The 20,799-nt window shown below is 40.6% G+C and overlaps 1 protein-coding gene across 3 annotated transcripts in view; it reads left to right on the forward strand.

Annotated features, from left to right (window-relative positions):
* Positions 1-20,799, forward strand: part of ablim1a (actin binding LIM protein 1a) — a 35,984-nt gene that overhangs the window by 2,114 nt on the left and 13,071 nt on the right. For all 3 annotated transcript variants that reach the window (XM_085368857.1, XM_085368854.1, XM_085368856.1), the window contains exons 2-5: positions 13,968-14,105; positions 17,105-17,288; positions 17,850-17,959; positions 20,590-20,716. In XM_085368857.1, coding sequence (XP_085224983.1) covers positions 13,968-14,105; positions 17,105-17,288; positions 17,850-17,959; positions 20,590-20,716 — 559 coding nt within the window. The remainder of the gene's footprint in view (positions 1-13,967; positions 14,106-17,104; positions 17,289-17,849; positions 17,960-20,589; positions 20,717-20,799) is intronic.

Here is a 20,799-nt window from a genome sequence, read left to right on the forward strand (position 1 = left end):
TGCGAGCAATAAAACATTCACAATAACATGCAAAAAATAGACTGTGCATCTAGTCTAAGACACTTTTAGCTGAAGTTACATTAGAGTTTATAATTTTTCTTCCTGCTAGCGGCCCTTTTTTTAGCAGTTGTTTTATACAACAAAAGACTCTTATTTTAGCCCTCTATTGCAGTCTGGCTGCTCTGTTTGTGAGTAGGTGTCTCGAAGTGAATTGATTAGTTGTTGCTCAGAGATCACTTTGTTCTAATTGGATGACAGCGTGTGACTACACCTCTTGTGGATTTCCACATCTGACCTGTGTTTCTTTGTGCGAGCCTCACTTGCATGAGTTATCCAATGATTACACTGAAAAAGTCTCACAGAAAACATAAAAAAAACGTTAGAAAATTCATCACCCTCCTCTTTATACTTATATAATTCAAAGCCATATGCGAGGGCAATTTTGCTGAATTTTGCCAAGCCAACGGTACAACAGTACATGAGGAAGTGACATGGTGGCTTACATCAGGATTAGAACATGGGCATTAATACAGATTGAGATTTCCAGACCTTATGCATTCTCTGACTGCATGCCAGGCAAAGTAGTAAAAAACATCATTGCTTGGCACTGAGTTGTCCTTAAAATAAATACTTGCAAACCACATGGCAGCAAGTTCCTTCTAATGCTGGTGTCTAAAAGTGATTTTGAGCTTCCAGCTTTAAGGAAGGTGGTTTCAGATAAAAGTTCACAGAGGTTAGCTGTCAGCTAAGATCAATCAGAGACAGTGACATTCAATAAGTGCTTATATGCAGTAATATATATGCATTTTTTTTTTGGGAGACTGGATAAATTCTATGATTTTCATAAGACTAGATGTTTGTAAAAAGCACTCAGAAATGAACAAATAGTCATCCTCTTATTCAGCCATAACCACTCCCGAAGCCTATTGTTGCCTATGATTGCTGAACCCAACACAAGCTCTGTGTTCCCACACCATAAACCCTCCTGCATTATTCCACTTGATGATTGTTTGTTTGAATGTGAGTGGCACTAAGCCTGCTCTCCAAGTGCTGTTATCCAGGGGTCAACAAATATTTCATCGATTCCTCAAAGAAACATGAAAACAAGTTAAGCCCCGTGTGGGTTGTGGGTAAAAAACAAAAAAGGGGGAAAGAAAAGTGGTTTTTATGTTTGGGTAAATTGTTAAAACATTTCTCAAAAAATGCCAATGAAGTTGTTTGTTGGAAAAATATAGTTCTGTGTGTTCAGGGTGGCTACATAACAGTAATGTTAATCTGGAATGGGTGAAATACGCTTTAAAGAAGTGCGCCAGGTTGCACAGGGTTGGTGTTCAAAAAGTTCTCACTGTTTTGTAACCTGTTTTAAAATAGAAGCCGGTGAAGTGCCTGTCATTATCCGGCGAGAGAGAGTTAATTAAGTCTGTCTGTGCTCCAAAAGAGTTTAAGAGTGCATCCTAGTTATTTGTTTTCTCTGTCAAGTTTATAAAAATCTAGAAATCATCCTCCAGTCCACAGAGTGTCTCAAAATGCATATTTAAAAAAATGTTTTTTCATGCATTTATGTGTATGTGCAATGTGTGTCTCTGGTGTCTTGCAACCATAATTATAAAGCCGGAGATAACTGTGCAGCCTGTCTTCACTGTTTTTTACTCCACGTGTGATGTTTTTTTTTTTGCAACATAATCATTTTTGCCAGTTTGACTGTGGTCTGAACCCATAAGACAAATTACTATGAAATGCTCGTATCAGATGATAACAGTACTTAACCTGCTAATTTACAGGCTTGTTATTAATTGACAGTCAAACATGGATCATCCATAGTTGCGCCAAATACAGCAGAAACCTTTCATCCGTGGATAATAGGCTTTGCTCCTCAGGAATTGCTCCTGGCAAGCCTATTGTACCAGGATTGTCCTGCAGCTCCTACAGAGATTATTAAAAGAGTCAAGATGATAATAGGTCCACTACAGCAGGAGCAGTAACAGGATGTTTTTGTGCTGCATTTAGCAGTTAGTAGGTGGACTGCAAACCTCGTAGTGTTCTTTTAGTTTTTACTGGATTTTATTTTTGTTTTAATTATCATACACTTATAACATATTTCCCTTTCTTTACAATAAAAAAGGGTGGAGTGCTCGGAGTAACGTCCGGCAACTATTTATACCATTTGCCTCCCTGGCATGTCGCCCATTTGTTTGATGAGGAGAAAACGCCCCGTGGAAACTGTGGTACGATGATTGGTTTCCAGAAGGTGGCACAGTTTACACTGCAGTAGGCGAATGCATTCTGCATGCATAATAAGCTGCCTGCATTAGGATTTACAGTGGCAGTGCTGATGAAAAACTGTTCCTCGCACATAGCCATAGGAATACGGATTGATCAGTAACCAAATTTGGTCCCTAATTTCTGCTGAGTTACTTTTGGAGTCATAATCTTTCCACGCTGTTGTTTCTAGAAACACTGGACTGGCACCTTGGGCATCAGCAGAACTTTTTAAATTCTCCGTAGAGCAAATAAGAAACTTTATTAATGCATTATACCCTAGTTTGTCAGCTCTGAGTGAAATTGTATTCCAAAATAATTCCATATATTTGATGCGGTTTCTTTTTAGTACAACAAAACGTGTCGCTTCAGTTACATAACACTAGTGCATACATTTTTTTCTTGTTTTTGCATGTTGTCGCATCTCTAGCAGATGGGAGTCTTGTTTATTTTGCAGGGTTTTTTTTGATTTTTTTTATCACAGAGGTGCCACTTCATTCATAAGAGTCATTTTTTTCATATGGTTACTTAAGCGACAGATGATATAAGAGCCGGTATGTTCATCTAGCTAGAACATGCTCTCCTGTGCTCTGTGTAATTGGATTCCAGGGGACTGGAGCTCCGAAGATATTAATACAGCGCTCGTGTTCGCGATCACAGGAAGTTTAACCTTCAACCTTAGATGGCCCGTTTTGGTCTTTGCATTGCTGCCCTCATGATCACTGAGATTTTTAGCAGTTAAGGCTCTCACTCTAATTAAGGTTGGCTTTACTGGTCCAAAAACATACTTCCAAAGAAGTCAGCCTTTTACTTAGTTGCCTTTAAAGTAGTTGTGCTCTGCTTTTTTTTAATACATCGGTCAAATACTGAAAGTTTTCAGTGAGCCACTCTTTTAGCACAGCAGGCTAATTGCCTTACTGTAAAAAGCCATTGATCACCACCTGCTGCCCTGTTGTACTGAAACACAGTCTTTGCTGAAGTGTCTGTTGTACAGCACAGTGATAAGGGGGTGCTTTTTCAGAATAATTCAATGTTGAACTTCTTACTTGTGGAATAGATTTATTTGCATTTCAGAATATTGATAAATCGCAGTACACCACCCACTTTGGAATGGAGGACAGTTAGAAATAAGGTTTTGAAACTGGAAAAAAGAAGAAAAAATCTGTGTCATTACATGTGAGCAGGTGTGGGGATTTTTTTTTTTGGGGGGGGGTTACTGTTTTGGTCACACAGAGGCATCAGCAGCCACCTGGTTGCTGCAATGAGGAGGCGGCTGACACAACAGAGAGGCTGAGAGAGGGAGCAATAGGGGAAGAGGAGGGAGGAGGATGTGTGGAGGGGGGGGGAAAGGAGGAGGAGAGGGATGGGAGGAAAACAGGCAGTCGGGAGGCAAACCCCACGCTGTAGCTGTTTTTGAGAGGAGCGCTAAGCAGCGCCCACACCTCTCTCTCTCTCCCTCTCTCTGGTGCTTTGGCTTTCTTTTTTGTGCTCCAGTCTTGACTAAAAAAAGGGATCTAGCAGCTCGGGTGTTTCTGGTGATTGATCTTCAGAGCCTTTTCTGGTGCGGATATACCTGGATTCCAATGGTCATGGTCAAAGAAAAAGGTATTCCAGTGGTCATGACTGTGTGTGTGTGAGGTTGTCATGAGTGTGTTATTACGGGATTTGTTTTGCCTGTCGTGCTGTTGACTGTCTGCAGACCGTATAGACGTGCAGTATGTCCATTTGGCTTTAAACTCCAGTGTCTGGCTGAATTCGATTTGACTGGACTAAATTTCTGATTTCCGATTTGATTATTTTTAGAGATTTAGACATATGATGTGGTAATATGGGGGTGGTTTTCTCTATGTGGGTGTGTGTTGCTTGGAAGAAGTATGACTAACAGCTCAGTCTAAATGTGCATCTCTAGCACATCAACATGTTCCCTCAGAGAAGCAGACTTGAACATGCTACGCCCTTGTCGATATTCTCTAGCTGCTGCTGCTGCTGCCTGGGTTAGAGTCTGCTTAATTTGGCTGCATCAGGCTTTATGTAAATGTACAGCATCTGGCTTGTCATATAGGAGCTTGTCAATTAAAACCTTCAGGGTCATAGTTCTGGGATTAAACAGTTCATCTTTATAAAGAGGCTAAATAGTGAGGTAACGTAGAGACGAAAAGTGGAGCACTAGTGTAGGGAGGCACACTGCGCAGAGCTGTGGACCTGCACTCTGTCTCTCCCTCGCTCTCTCTCTCTCTGTCTGCAGCCGTTGCCATGGTGACCATCTAAAAGGTACACTCCATTGTTGTCAGCTGTGGCCCCATTCATAGTGTCCTGTTGAAAGAAAAAGATGATTGTTTCCACCTATTACTGAGGTCGCCCGGCTGTGTGGGCAGAACGAAGCGAAGTCAGGGGTTGTCGTTTAGAGATATTAACATTCCCTGCAATTTGCCGGGGCATGCGCTCGTGAGGTTGACCGTTGTCAGCATGACTCAAGGCGAGCAGCAGCGAAGACAGCTTTCTAGAGTAAAGAAAATCTCCTGTTTAAAAATATTTAGAGGAGCGGTGAAAGCTCTGCCAAGGAGCAGATGACTAACTGAACTCAAACTGGAGTAGCTTTTGTACCGGGAACGAGTCTGTGACTTTCAAACGCAGTGTATATCCATCACACTTCATCACTATACTATACAAAACAAGGTGTTACACTTTAAACCTAATGGACTGGATGTTAAGATCATAGTAATAAGTCACTGAGGCATGTCTCCAGTTGTGCAGTGCATGCTTGTGTAGCCAAACATAGTTCATCATAATTCTGTCTTTTTCCTGAAAATATTTCTACCACCAAAAAAAAAAAACATGTGCAAAGACTTTTTCTTTTTTTTGGTCAGATGTGAGTATGCATCTGACAGCACATTCGTGGCTGGAGGCGGTGTCCAGCTCTGGAGCTGTTTCCCTTCATGTGGATTTGACTGGGCCACGAGTAAAACGGCTCTCACCACCAAGTCCCCGTGCTGGCAGAACATCCGTAACCTCTGGCTGCCACGTTTTCATCTCCCTTCTGAAAGTTTTTCCATAGACTTAACTCACTACCTTCCTGTTCCATTGTGGGCTTTGTCGGTGACAGAAAGCTTGTCCAGGGTCCTCTAGTTTTTCATTCCTCTTAAGAGGAAGCTATCGGAATGTTTTTGCAACCCAAGCTTTCATCGTGTATTCTCCCGGGATCTCATAAAACAACCTGTCTGAGGCCAGGTGGGCTCGGTACCATCAGGACGCACAGCTGAGCCAATACTGAATTGCACTGTATGCTCAGAAAGATGAATCACAATCAAGGGATTGCAGTGTTAGCGTTTTGTCTGCTTGCAGGCGGCTGCCCTATTTTCAAAGCCAAAAATACCCTTGAAATAGTTTGTAATTTATTGGGTCCATGTGTACCTTAGATAGTCTGAGCTTGAGTTACACGTGCCTGAGATTTGTGTACATTTATAGACCGAGCTGATTCTTTTACCCTCATCCTCATGCTTCCTGTGCCAAATTGCGTCGGAAGCCCGGCTGACCGTAGCCATCAACACATGTATGTCACCTGGCTCATGAAACGCCAACTCCCACCACTCTTTCTTACACAGTGTGAAGATTTCCTCTTGACATGAAAGTCTAATGTCATGTGCCTTTGTGGCTGCCTCTAGTGATTTTGCAGAGTGCTGCTTCTGCTGCAGACAACTGCAGTGGTGCCTCATCTTTGAAGCTTGCCAGTGTCTAGCCCCTGAAAGAGGAGCTAAACCCTTTCGCAGACATGAGTGCAGCACAGGCTCTCACAGACACTCGCTGTTTGTACAGCTGGCACACAAGACTAGAATACACAGATGAGATAAGTGGTCAGCCAGGAAGAGATGGCCACTGACCCAAAATATACACGCTGAAACAACACGAGTGACGTGGGTGAGAGTCACATGAAAGAATGCAGAGTGTAGTCATATATTCTGCCAGTCAACAAACATCCTCCCTGCCAGGCATCAATCAGTGTGATTATCCCAGGAAACACGACAGGAGTGCGGGGCCTTCGTGGGCTGTCATTGAGAGGCAAAGACCCAAAGTCATCACCAGATTCACAATCACGAGGGTCTTTGAAGTTTATAAAGCCTCCATTGTCTACTTCTTGATAAGCAACTGTGCTCCGAGTCTCTCTCTATTATAATTGTGTACCTGCTCAACAACAAATGATCTGCAATGAACTGCACTGTGGCGTTCAACCACAGAGTGCAGATCATTATTTCAAGCTCAGGTCCCTGAGGATTAGTTATTAAAGGTTTAAAGAGGGGGTCTGGTGGAGGCCGATAGGACTCCCCCCTCTGCAATTTGTGCCCTGCGTTTGAAGTGCTTTGTCTGGGGTGCTGATGGCGGGGCAGAGGGGTGTGGAGGTGCTGGATACCACCATACATATTCATGGAGGGGAGGGTTAAGAGCTCCTTGTTATGTCTGAGCGATAAAGAGCCCCACATGCCCTTCCCCCAAACAGGCACACGTCCCACAGCACATTGGCATATTTTGTGCCTTTGATGTTAATCTTGGGTCAGACCCCCCTCCCAGAATATTCCATCCAAAACCGGTTGTACTCGGTGGCACTATGTGTGTGTTTTTGTTGCCTATGAAGATCTGGGGACTCAAGTACTGGCATGGGCACAAGGAGTGGAGATGACTGCCTTTGCCCTCCCCCCCCTTGGTGTGTCCCTCTGTCTAGTGTATGATACTCTACAAACGCACACACTTTCCCTTATGGCTGCTGTTTGTCTCTACTGGAAACTCTTGTGTCTGCGAGTCTTACAGTAACAAAGGGAGAGGGAGCGACTGAATATTCTATTAGATCTTTTCATCTCGCTCTCTCATCTATTGTTTAATTCAATTCCCCCTCTCCCAGCGCATTTCCAAAGTTCTACTATGGTTTTGCATACCTCGGGGTCTATGAAGGCAGGAAATGAAAGCAACAAAGTCTGAAGCTTCTTCAGCAAATCCTACGCTCTCTGTCAACAGCCCCGCTCCATTATTATTAGCCAGTGAGGCCGAGGCACGTGTTACAGAAAAACATCTGTCCTCGGGGGATTCATGAGGACCTTTCTCACTTCCCTCCTGAGTATAATCTTCAGGCTTTATTACTGCCAACACAGCTAGACTTAGCTTAAATGGGCTGGGGTGGGGGTTGAATATAGAGAGAGCAGCCCCCTTTTCTCTGGGCCTGGCTTTGGGATGCTCTGCTGGTTATTGTTCCCTCACTACTGTGTGTGTGTGTGTGTGTGTGTGTGTGTGTGTGTGTGTGTGTGTGTGTGTGCTTAGGCTAATATTAGTCACTTCATCCTCTGGTGATGAGGCAGGACAGCTCACCCTGTCAGCATAGCCAACACATCCAGCCCAGAATGAGGAATGTGATCAGGAGTTGGAAAAATTGTACTACTATATATTTTACAGTAAGTTGCTCTGTGCTGAGGTTGCTTCATGTACTGCATACTTACTTATTTATAGCATTATATGATATATATTCTGGCAAACCGAGCAGCATCTTGCTCCTGTCCCATGAACCTCTAAAGACTCAATAATGGATCTGTTAAAATGCCAAGATGCTGAAGTAAAAGTGCTTGAACTCATGCTTTTATAGACGTGGAGTTATGAATGTATACAGGACTGCTAAATGTTTGAAAGAAGCCCCTCAGAAAGGCGCTTTATGTCCGGACAAATCCTGTAAATGAGCCAATCTGTAGCATTTCATATAATTTAGCAGCCTTTTTTGTGCAGGGTTCTTAAGTTTTAATGAAATGCCATGTAGAGTACCCGTCTCAGCTTCATTTTTTCCTAACCCCCTCTGTGCAGCCACTAGTCAGGCAAAGGCAGTACTTTACAGAGCGGGGCAGAGGCGGGGCAAAGTTGGAAAAACACAGCGCTTATGGATTCCCATCCAAACCTCAGCGTTTAGTAGTGATGGGATTTCCGGCTCTTTTTAGAGATCCGGCTCTTTCGGTTCGGCTCACTAAAAAGAGCCGGCTCTTTCGGCTCCGAACCGGCTCTTCAGGTTGTTTTGTTGCTTTAATTAATTTATTATTAACAATAATATAAAATTATGCACAAAAGGAATTACTAACGTAAAAACAAGTGGTTTTATTTATATATGTTTATATATAAATATATGCGGTGGCCCCTAGAGACAAAACACGTACAAACTCCAAAACACATTTCTAGCATGAACTGAACTTCCAAAGCAGAGCTACTAGATCACTTAAATTACACAATTGAAAGCATGTGTGTATTGTTTGTGTATTTATACACAGGCACTCATATATATATTCAAATAATTTAAAAAAAAGTTTATTTACCTGTTATTACCACACACCAAATCCGGTCATTGGTACTTGCTGGCTTGTGTAGCCACAAGATAACAAAGGCTCAACACTGCGCCCAGCATCCTGGAGCACTTCTGTTGTTCTTTTGTACGTGTTTTGAGTTTTTATGTGCTTCTGAGTTTTTATGTGCTTCTGAGTTTTTACGTGCTTCGGAATTTGTACGTGTTTTTACGTGTTTTGGAGTTTTTACGTGTTTTGGAGTTTGTACGTGTTTTTACGTGTTTTGGAGTTTGTACATGCTTCAGAGTTCGTACGTGATTTGAAGTTTGTATGTGCTTTGTCTCTAGGGGCCACCGTAAATATACTTTTATTTATTCACTCCACATAAAATGTAATAAATAAATCATCTAATACAAAAATCAACTATTCACATTTCAAGTTTTAACTATTTACATTTTCAGCTTTTTCCTTTCACAAATTTAAAGTGAAAAGAACACAAAACACTGCAAACCACAACACAATTAAATATAAATTATAATATGAAAACTAAAAGAATATGCATATTCTTATACCTGCATGAATAAACTTTCTCAATCCTTTATCATCTGCAACCGAAAATAGTTGTGGATGATTACTATACCTTTCTAATGTTGTTGTCCCTGCCTCTCTTTCTCTCTCTCTGGCTCTGTTCCTGTGCTACTGAGTGTAACTACCGCCCCTCCCCCCTCTGCCCAGCGTAAAGCACAAGGCTCGCGTGCAGAGTGAAGCGGAAAAAAAGTGCGAGAGAGAGGCTGAGAGAAAGAAAAAAAAAAACAAAACCACGTGACGGCTCGCGATAAGGAGCCGGCTCGCGTCGTTCACGTCAAAGAGCCGGCTCTAAGAGCCATTTCGTTCGCGAACGACCCATCACTAGCGTTTAGATCCTCTGTGCATGGGATTCAAACATCTGTCTTGGATTTCTGTCAACCTGTTATGACGTTAGCAGTGTTGACTTTTCCGTGCCGGGCTGTCTCCCACTGACAACGCAACACTATGAAGCGTTAAAAATAGAAACTGGCATCAAATCAAAATATCTACTTTAAAGCTGCTCTGTTGAATATTTTTATCACCACGCTGGTTCAATGCCTGTGTAATGTGAAAGGTCTAACTTGTATTAACATATTCAAAGAATTATCACCATCCGTAATCGTTTTAGGCAATAAGTACAGCCCCAAATGCCAAGGTATAATAGTTCAAGAGCCACGTCTGTTGTTTCCCTTAGGAGAACAAACAGGAACTAAAAGCAAACCTCATATTGCACCTTTTTGTCAGCCTTGATGTATAAAAAAACATAAGTCAAAATTCAATGATGTACTGCAGTTGCATTTATAAAATTGTATTCACAGTCTAAGCCACAGTCATAGCCACATTTTTGCCATGCAGTCATTCAAGCCTATTCTATACTCTTTAAGCAAGACTCACAAATTAGCCTAGCGGTCATGCTAGCTGGTGAGGTCAGTGTTATCCACTGCACCATTTTACCCTCCATTATGCCAACTATAAAAGGCAGCAATACACAGATTAACCCGAAGTAGTACAGACACTTTTTGCTGAAGTGGCTTTTTGTTGAAGTTTGATTGAGAGTTCAGAACATTTTAGTGTAGGTCTAGTAGACAGGCTACAGGCTAGCTAGCTAATGTAGCTTGATTTTGGAGAGGTAGGTGCTCTCAGGTAGGGATTCTCAGTAACTCTAAAGTTAACTTCTTTCTACTTTGGGTGGTATTAGCTAGCTTGCTAGTGCTAGCAGTGACTTAAGTCATTGTAAAGTGTGTGAAATATTGGGTTTGTTTGAAGGCACCTTTAATAAAGCTGGGATAGGGATTGAAAAAAAAGCTATTAATTTGTTACAATTTAACTACTGGGCCTTTATCCAGAAAATGCTATGGTAGTCAGGTATGCTAATTGTTGAATATTAACTTGAACGATGTTTGTATGACATTTCTGTGTTTACAGCTCGTTGTACCTTTCTTAAGTTATAATGAATCAAGTTTTAAAGGTTAAGCCTTTAAAATCACATGACATCTTGCTGATTTACTATTTTGTTTTATAGCAACATTATGAAAGTTGTTTTGATTGCTAAAAAGAAAGCCAGTAACCTGCTGTGCTGGCACAGTCAGCAACCTCATGTACCAGCACTTTGTAGAACACATTTTCTTATCTTCGTTTTTGACACACATTTCACTTGTCAGGCTTCCGGCAGCTAAGGTCATGTGTCAAATAAACAAAAGATGGGCCTTGGAATGTAGCATTCCCAAACAGAGGAAGTGCTAATGGGGGTGTTTGGAGATGCAGCAACTTTAAATGTTTTTATTTTTATTTTGTTCATTTGATATTTGACTTAGGTATTTAGTTATTTTTTATTTGATTAATGTTAAGTTAAAGTATTAAACTAGCTCTTGGTTTTATGTCATTGTAGTTACTTCATTTGTCAGTTTTTGTGCAAGTTGGCCTGATCAGCTAACATTTAGACCATCGTTAGAAATATACAATTATATATAAAATTTCCTCCTCGTTTGATTTATACTACTAAATCTTGTCAGTTTCCTTCATGAGCATAGTGTTATTGCTACTGGTACGAGTAAATGCGACCAAAAAGAAAGAAAGAAAAGGAAATGGAATTGGCCTTTAAGTTGTTCTAGCATGTTCCTGAGGCTGACTTATTGGATTGGATATTTTTCATGAGAGCGGTTACCCAGATGGCCTCTGTTTTTCCATCGAGGTGCAATGTCACATACAGAGCTGCTGGGACTCCGTTTACTCTTACAGTAGTCTGGTTCGCCCAGAAATGAGTCATTGTCCTGCTGAGTGTAATCACATCAGAAACACCAAGGAGAAAGATCCTCCACTCATAGTCCACCTTTTTTTTCTGTTATCTCACAACTACTCTGTACCTTTGTGTTTCAAAATGTAAATAGAATAATGTTATGTTGTTGTTATTCCTTTTAGGAGTTGCCACAATAAAGGTTTAGTCAAGTTTAAATCAAAAATAGCTGAAATGCCTTTTAAAATAATTGGACTTCTCTTTCTGCCGTCTTTAAACATTAGTAAGCCAGTCTAAACGTAAATAATGGGACACAAGGTAGGGCAAGTCATCAGAAGTCCAGAGTAATCTCTTTCTTTGGTAGACCATCGATTGTTCGTGATACTATTTCAGTATTCGCTATTTTGGCGGTGTCTTATTTTAGCCTTGCAGACTAATGATCTACTGCAGAGCAGAAAGAGAAAAGAGCCTTTCATGTCTGTTCTCACTGTGACTCTGCATATTTGTGTGGGTATGTCTTTGTTTGAAAAAGAGACAGAAAGAAGTAACAAAAGAAGGAAAAGCGAAAGCCTCCTTGCCAGCTAAAGCTCCCGACTGTCAAATAATCTGCTGGTTTCAAACAGCTGATAAGCTGTGTGCAGTGCGACACTGCAGCGGTATTTACGTTCCGTGCAATAGTGGCAGATTAACGTCTGTCTTTAAGAGGGATGCCCAAAGTGTTAAGTGAGGAATGCCATATGCTGATACATCGTGGATCTAAAAATAATGCTGGTGCTGCTTGCCATTAATAGCCTAGCCTTATATAATTCTAACGATGGTCAAAATACCTCACACCAAGAACGTGATGTCTAAATGTGTTTGTACATTAAGATCTGAGGCTGAACAACAAGTATGTTATAGCCAAGGTAGGCTGTGGTTGCACTACTTTAGTTCAGACTGAAATATCTCAATCTGTTTCTCAGTTTGTTTCATTGCTTTGAATGTTGATATAGGCATTCATGGCCTTAAAGATGGTCCTCACTGAGTTTGGTTATCCTCGGATACCATCCCAATTTTCACGTCCACAGAACCAACTTTTTTTGATAGACTGGCGCCTTTCTTGGTCTAGACATTCATGGTTCCCATAGGAATTACCTATGATTGCCCTGACTTGTGTCGCCTCAATGTGTTTTATATTGTAAGCTAAAGACTTGGCGACAGTGAGAAGGAAAAACGGCCTTTTAACAGGAAGACTCTCAGGCAGAACCAGGCTCTGGGAGAGGCAGCCATCTGCCACAAATGGAGGTGAGGGAACAGGAAACTATGGAAGAGAGCCATTAGATTAATAATAACTATTAAATGGAGTGACATGAAGTGTAGTTCCAACAGTCTTTTTTCAATTAATCTAGTTCAGTTAATCTTCAATTAATCCAAATTTGAATATTTGGTGTATACTGCATAAGACCTTCTTGTGTTTGTGATTGGTAGTAATTTATAATAATTACCACCAATGTATATGAATGCGTTAACAGTCAATAAATCTAAGCTCGCTAACATAGTGAGCAATGCACCTTCATAACATCAGCAATGCTGACATTGTCATCTTGAGCGCGATAGAATGCTGACATAAACATTAAGCTCCAAGCGGCACTAAAAGACTCGTGTCCTTTATAAAGTGGCTCCGCTCCTTTACATTCTCGCTTTCTCCTCATGCGTGCACACTGTCAGTACATCATGGACATGTGTCTGCCTTTATAAAACTGTTATTTGCTGCCTACCATTGTTTTATTCATTCATGGCTTTTATAGAATGAGTTACTCAGTCACAGCAAAAGTGACGTCTCTTCTGTTTTATTAGAGGCTGGTTTTTACTTTGTGAGTCTAAGCGTGTGTGTCTGTGTTTTCATTCAAAAATGTGGTCCTGAGGACATCTACTGGAGCAGGTGGTTTTGTGTCAGTGTTTATGTGTCTGCCAGTTTGTCCAAAGATTTGCCAGTGCAACAATGTCACAAACAGGAAAGATGCTGTCAGCAGGCAGAGTTGTCTCAGAAGTCACTGGTTCTGCAGTTAGTGTGACCCCATTGCCGGATGGACTCTAGCTTTATTTGCGCTTACATGTCAAAAAGAGTCAAATGATTATTGGGACGATAAGCTAGCCAGAGACAGTAAATGATCCATAACTCTAAATTATGTTTTCCTTTGAGAATGAAAGTACATTAAACTCAATAGTGAAACAGTCTTTATCAATACCCTTTTAGTGCTCTATTTACCAAGCCTTGCTCCCCTCAGCATTTTGACTGTCCATCCTCAACTGACAGAGACAGACTATATTTAGACTGATGTTCTCCAGAGAGTCTCTCTGGCCAAGAACCCAAAGTTGCGCTGTCCTGCTCAATGTCATTCTTTTTCTTTTTACGCTGAGAGGCTCTGAGCACTTGTTCTTCAGCTCTGGTGTTTGTGAGATGTTGCAGATTCAGGTCCTTGTGCCGAGCATGCTAATGTTGACTAACTGTTGACTATAAGAGATGTCATAAAAACCGTATTGACTGCCACGTCTAGCAATTCCCATGGCTCATCAGCATTACAGCTCAGCAGTAATGTTGATATTGTGTCTGCTTTCTTTTGCAGTGGCTCATGCGCAGGACACACGCCACCACTCTACAGAGAAGCCCCTAATTCAGTGCTACAAGTGTGGGCAGCCATGTAAGGGCGAGGTGCTCCGGGTGCAGAACAAGCACTTTCACCTCAAGTGCTTCACATGTAAAGGTACAGTATACAATAAATACATTTTCAACATATTTTATTTGAAATTATAATCAAATTATATTTTCCTACAAATAAATAAATTAGGTACGCTAGAATATGGGGATAACAAGTCGGGAAACAAAGAAATAGTAATACTGTAAGTAAATTTAAGTAGTAATTTTAAGTATTGCATAACTTCTGGTATTTTACATGAGAAGGAAACACAAATTATGTTGTAAGTAATTTTGAGTACAGTGGAAGTATTTTGTACATAATTTCATAGCAATTCTGCAGAAAAACAAACAATATTTTCCTCTCTTAGATTATTACCTTGCATTTTTACATGCTAATGTTTTTTTACACCTTTGATGTTGATTATGATCTTTTTTTTTCTCCTCAACCACACTTCAAACATAACCTTCAAAAGGATTGTATTTTTAAAAAGCTGGCTTGGTGTGAATAATAAAGATGGAGATGTAACAAAGTAAAGATGTAAAAATGAAAGATTAATCCACTCTCTAATGTGTCCCAAAAAATGTACTTAGGATGGAAAATAAGGAAATATTGTTTGTTAAAATCATGCAGTTATGCATTAATTAAAATTGCCTACACACTACTTCAATTTATTTATAGCATAGTTATTCCTGCGCCATATTATAAAGTGTTACCAAGAATTCCAGTAAAGAGGTAAACTGCTTTGGGGATTATATATGAGTAAATATCTTTACTAGTATTTACTGCATGTGATTTCTCTCACCTTTATTCCATGTCAGAAAGCCTTTAATATTAAAATACAGACCAGTTGTTAGTAAATAAGTCATGTGTTTACAATTTAAAAATGATCTTTCATACCACTAAGACTAAACGGGAGAAGAAAAATGTGGGAGTTATGTGAAAATTGGCAGCCAAAGTGTGAAGTTTTAAAATTCTCTGCTAATTTGATCCTGTCACAATAGTAGGACATTAGCTGCCTTTCATTCAGTCTGTGCTACTTAATGAACTGGTTTGATTTTTTTTTTTTGTTTTGTTATGAAGAATGTTCCTCGCTGTTTGTACTCAGGAAGCACGATAGTGCAAATAAACAGTTCTTTCTTCCTTTGCTGTCCCAGAATGCATCCCGTCCATACAAAGTTTGAACTATAGGACCAGTCAAGTCCCTTAATGCCACAACGTCCTTTCTGTGACCTTCCGACTGGACGGATGCATGGTGGCATGACTCGTCTTCACTTCTCAGACCTGCATTGTTCAATTAAAGTGCCATCCTGTCTACTATGACAAGAGACAGTGCAAATCCTTGTTCATTAAGCTTTATTACCGATAGGTTTCTAGCACTCCGGCATGAGTACTATGTAGCCACCCACAGCTGACCAACCCATCTCACTTCGGCTCAGGTCTTGCCCTGCTAAAACCTTTGTAGTTAATCCAAGACTGGAGTGCTAAGAGTTAGCTTACTTCATCGAGAGCCTAGAATAACACAAGCAAACGGTGAGATTAGTGCCTAATTCGGTCCTTTACATGTGCATGCCACAGGAGTGATAAAAGCATGATAAGGATAATGAGAAGGTTGCCAAAGTAGACACTAGTACAGCTTTAGTAGCCAAAAGACTCGGTGTCCTGGTCCTTGCTTTAATTGGATGTATGCTTTTATCAGTCTCCAACCTCACTAGTAGTAATCCTCAGGCTGACTGAGCTCTGACACTCAGAGATGCCTTTGCAGATGGATCCCAAATAGCCTCCTTTTGTACACTTTAATTTCATTAAATGCACAAAAGTTTCTGTTTCATTGCAGTTATTTTCATTTCAATTCAATAAGTCGACCTCACTGAGGTTCTAAAAAGGCATTTTACATAATGGCATGTATCTTTTGAAAAGCCAGGGCAGCTGGACATCAAATCTCCACTGCTGGTTTTCCTATTGACTCACTTAGTTTACAAGCTAATCTCATCATGTCTGAGTCTTAATGCAATTAAATCTGATTCACTCCCTCACCCGCTCCCATTCATCCCCAGGATTTAGCGTGCCTCATTGCATAAGAATGATTAGGTGCAGTTATCTCAAACATCAAAATATTTTCCCTCTTAGCTCTGGCATTTCTGAAGGGCTATTAAATTCGCAGGCTCTCTCTTCGGTGCTAAAATGGTGAACTGCACGGATTGAGTGATTATTATGGAGGGTTGAAATATTCCGTACGGGCAAGCTGATGATGAAAATGTGCAACCTTCTCTCATTATGTTGCAATGACTGATGTTCTGTTTAATGTAAAGTGTAATTGGAATTCCTAAAACAAAATCTAATAATGTTCTTTAATAAGTGAATACTATGTTCTGAGTAAAATATGAAAGACAAATACTTACTTTAACTGATAGTTTTTATACACACAGATTTTTTTATTACACACATATGATTATTTAAGTCAGTTTTAATGCCAACACAAAGTTCAGCCATACAAATTCCGAGTAGTAAAAATATTTTATTTGTCACACAAACACCTCAGTTGTTTGTGAATTTCTATTTCTTACCTTGTCAGTTTTGAATGTTTGTGTAGATGACAAGGTTACATTTGAATAGAAGGAAGCTTGTTGTAGGCTATCAGTGTAGTACCAAACATTTTGAGCAAGTTATCTTCCAAAACAGATCACAGCTATTTCCTGGGCTGGACAATTGCCGAATTGTTGTTGCATTGAACCTTTAAAGTGAAAAAAGCCTTGCCAGAGTAGTACAGACTGATAGACGTGAACTCTAAATGCAACAGTGTTTCATAGCGAGAAGATTTTTTTTAATAGCCTGGCTGTGAACACTGCTGATGAGAGGATTTTTCGTTCTGCTTCCCATTGTACACACAGAGCTATTAATATGTGTTTTTCAGTGATTTTCCCGTCATCGTCCATTTCACACACTCCAGGCTAGCAGTTGTTAAGAAAGCCACTGAGCCATGGACAAGTTGTGAGCCTTGATGGTTGAACGCCTTAAAGCATTAAATGACCTGACTCACTGAGTGCCAATTTGTGTGTCTCCTATAGTATGTGGCTGTGACCTTGCCCAGGGGGGCTTCTTCATGAAAAATGGAGACTATCTGTGCACGCTGGACTACCAACGCATGCACGGTACCCGCTGCAATGGCTGTGGGGACTTTGTTGAGGGAGAAGTGGTTACTGCTCTGGGCAAGACCTACCACCCTTCCTGCTTCGTCTGCACCATCTGCAAGTAAGACATTCACTGCTTTCACCAGGTTGGCGTGTGGACTGCAGAAAAAGTGTGATTGCATTGCAAAATAATAATGAGCACCAACAAGCAGCAATAAGGTGTTAAAATAAGCTCTAAAATATAAAATATGGGATGTGAAGTATGAAAAGTTGCTAATTGCAGTTACATGATATTCTGAGTTGAAAATATATCTTCTATAATATAGCAAAATCAACACAGGTGCTTCTCTTTAATGCTGCTCATGTCTTACTTTCTTGGATTCATTTGTGACTCTCCATTTTAGCTACGATTTAATTTTCCGTGGAATGATTGTCATGGACAAGCAAAGTTCATGGCAGGAGTAATTCCAGTAGACAGTTTACAGTAGCATGCTGTGTGTCATGTCTACGTCATCTGACTAAATGAGCTCCCCAGGCTGACAGTGTTGACATACATCCGCATCATTGGGCCCTGTCATCTTCACCACCGTCAAACAACCTGCAAGCCACAGCTAATAAACTCTTACACTTACCATGGGAGCGCAGCTTTGTTGACTGGTTGTTGATGTCACCCCGCTTCTAGACGACCGTTTCCTGCCGGGGACAGGGTGACCTTTAATGGAAAGGACTGTCTCTGTCAATACTGTGTCGAGCCCATGTCTCCAGGACCAAAGGACATCCTGGGCTCCAGCAGTGAGTAGCCATTGTCTGTTACACAAACAGAAAGGAATTAACCTTCACACAATGATAGTTTGATAGACTTTACACTTGAACTGAAAGTGAATTATTGGAATTTATTTGGTTTTAGAGAAACAAAAAGTCTGGAAAATCGTAGCCTCCAGACCTGATTCATACGTGGCATTTAATGTAGCTGTTGACCAGTCAGTTTAGTGGTAATATTTTGGCTGTGAAGAATAATTTTCAGGTCCATATCAGTCATCTTGCCCACACATTATTAGCATTAATTTAAAATCAGTTCAATGTGAAAATCTATAATAAATGTGGAGTTGTGCCTGTCCGTGGGTCATTCATTACTTACTCATAAACTTTGTACCCACAGACTTTATAGTCATTTCTATCCACATGGTAATTTTAAAGTATTTCAATTCTTAACTTGAGAAGTTACATGAACCAGTAATGACTTCTGTAAAAAGGTGTTTCTCGATTTATTTGATATCTTAAACAGTTGTGAGCGATTGCCCAGAGACACACTGGAAAAGCTCTAAAGGCCAATGTAGTTAGCACAAGATAATCAGCAGCATGCTGGATTGTTGTTACGTCTACAAAGCCACGTCACCACAACTGCACACTTTAAGCTCCAGACTTGCAGGTGCTGCTGCAGCTTGGCTGTGAGGAAAGCTGCATGTTCAATAATTCGTTGTCTAAATGTGCTCGACCTTTAACTGTGTGATAGTCGGTGCTGCTAGAATCAGGCCAAGCAAGTTCAAGAGTAATGCTGAACCGCAGATCAAAAAGACTCAAAAGTAAAGAAAAAGCTGGTGTTCATCTTTGATTAAGCAAACAAAAATGAATAAATAAAAGAAAAATAAACTTTTAGTGAGAATTTTAAAGAGAATATTCGCACAGCTGTGCCTGGGATCAACAGAGCCTGGGATCATGGGGAATATATACCACAGGGCTGTGTAGTGTAATGAGTAGGGTCCGCTCTGGTCAAGCACTCTAACATTAAAATTCTTTTTAATGAATCTAGAGATTCTCGGTTTAAAGAACTGTTTGTACGTAACTGTTTCCGGCATTGAAGCCAAATAAACTACTAGTCTGATATTTTGCCTTCCACTGTATTTGATATGAAGTTATAGCTGTAAGTTAGTTAGTCAATAGTTTTCACTCTTTTGTTTTCATAATGATTAAACAAACAAGATTTATTGTTTTAAAAACGGTTAATTAGTGAGAGGTTCAGGTACCGTTGGGAAAATACTGCCGGGAAGGTTCATATTTGATAAATAAAGATGATAAAGTGGTATCAAGCGATCGTCAAACCTTTGGCACAAAAGTAAATTTCCCTACATGCCAAACTGCCAGTTTGATTCTGTTTTATTTATATACTGTAACACCAAAACACAGTTGCCCTGAGGTGCTTTATATTGTAATATTAAGACTCTATATAATAGACAGAAAACCCTGACAAACAAACGACCCGCTCTGAGCAAGAATTTGGTGACAGTGGGAAGGAAAAGCTCCCTTTAAGCAGAAAGAAACCTCTGGTAGAACCATCATGGGAAGCCCTCAGCAGTCTAGGCCTTTTTCAGCGTAACTAAGGGAGGGTTCAGGGTCACCTGATTCAACCCTAATTATAAGCTTTTACAAAAAGGAAAGATTTAAATCTGATCTTAAAAGTAGAGGGTGTCTGTCAACTGAACCACAAGTAAGCCTGCAGCATACTGGAGTGATATGGTGCTATGTAGTCTTTAAGATAAGACTGGGCCTGATTATTTAAGACCTTGTATGTAAGGTGAGCAGAAGGCAAAGCAGAAGCGAAATCCTAAGGGGTTAAGCAGGTTTAAAAATGGTTCTTTTCCACATCACAGTGCAGGAGTTCCCTTAAAACCTAGTTACAATTGAAGTAAAAACAAAGAACTTGTAGCATTCAGGGAGATCCTCCACCTCTCCCAGCCTCATGTGCAGACCATCCGTTTTCCTTTATGTATAACACCAAGGACAGGTCTCGCTAAATAATGCATGGCCGTGCATTTCCTCTGGATTGTGTGGCCCTCAAACCCCCCCTCCTCTTCTGGATCCTCTCTTTCTTCCTTCTCTTCCTCTTCCTGCTCTTTCTAGCTGCCTCTCTCCCTCCCTCATCCCCCACTGGTGTCTCTGTTGGTGTTTCGAGAGCTTTTAGACAAGGTCACCTATAAATAAGGCATGCTGATTCTGCTCACGTCATCATCCCAACCTTGTTATGCCTCACGTAGTTATCATCCCCTGTGGTTGCGGTCGGCTCTGCGTTCCTTTCATCCTCTATTCATTAAAGAAGAGATGACAAGAAGATTGTTCATTTAGAAACCAACCTCTTACACTTTTAGAGCCTCGGGATCCTACTTGCTTATGGATGGAGCTTTTAGAACCATGATAGGAGAGAAGTGGATGATAGGAAGCTGTCAGAACGCTGCTGGTTACACTCTATCACCATCTAGTGTCTTGGATCAGAAGTGACAAGATGCCTCAGCTAGTATGTAAAGGCTGCGCTTTTATTTTAAACAAACCTTCAAACAAAGTATTAATTAGATTCTTCCTTCAACTTTTAACTCATGTTCTTGTTGTGTGTGTGTTCTTTTTAAACAATGCCTATTTTGCTTTCGTAGATTGCGCAGGATGTGGCCGAGACATTAAGAACGGACAGGCTCTCCTTGCTTTGGACAAACAGTGGCATCTGGGCTGCTTTAAGTGTAAGGCCTGCAACAAAGTGCTGACCGGGGAGTACATCAGCAAGTAAGGAGCACATATCTGCTGTGATTATAGGCTGCTTGCTTGAATTTAGGCCTGCACAGGGTTCACGCTCCATGTAATATTTC

This window comes from Diplotaxodon limnothrissa, linkage group LG13, assembly GCF_057381915.1.
Source record: "Diplotaxodon limnothrissa isolate DT_005_m linkage group LG13, D_limnothrissa_male_GT1.1, whole genome shotgun sequence".
Taxonomy (NCBI): Eukaryota; Metazoa; Chordata; class Actinopteri; order Cichliformes; family Cichlidae; genus Diplotaxodon; species Diplotaxodon limnothrissa.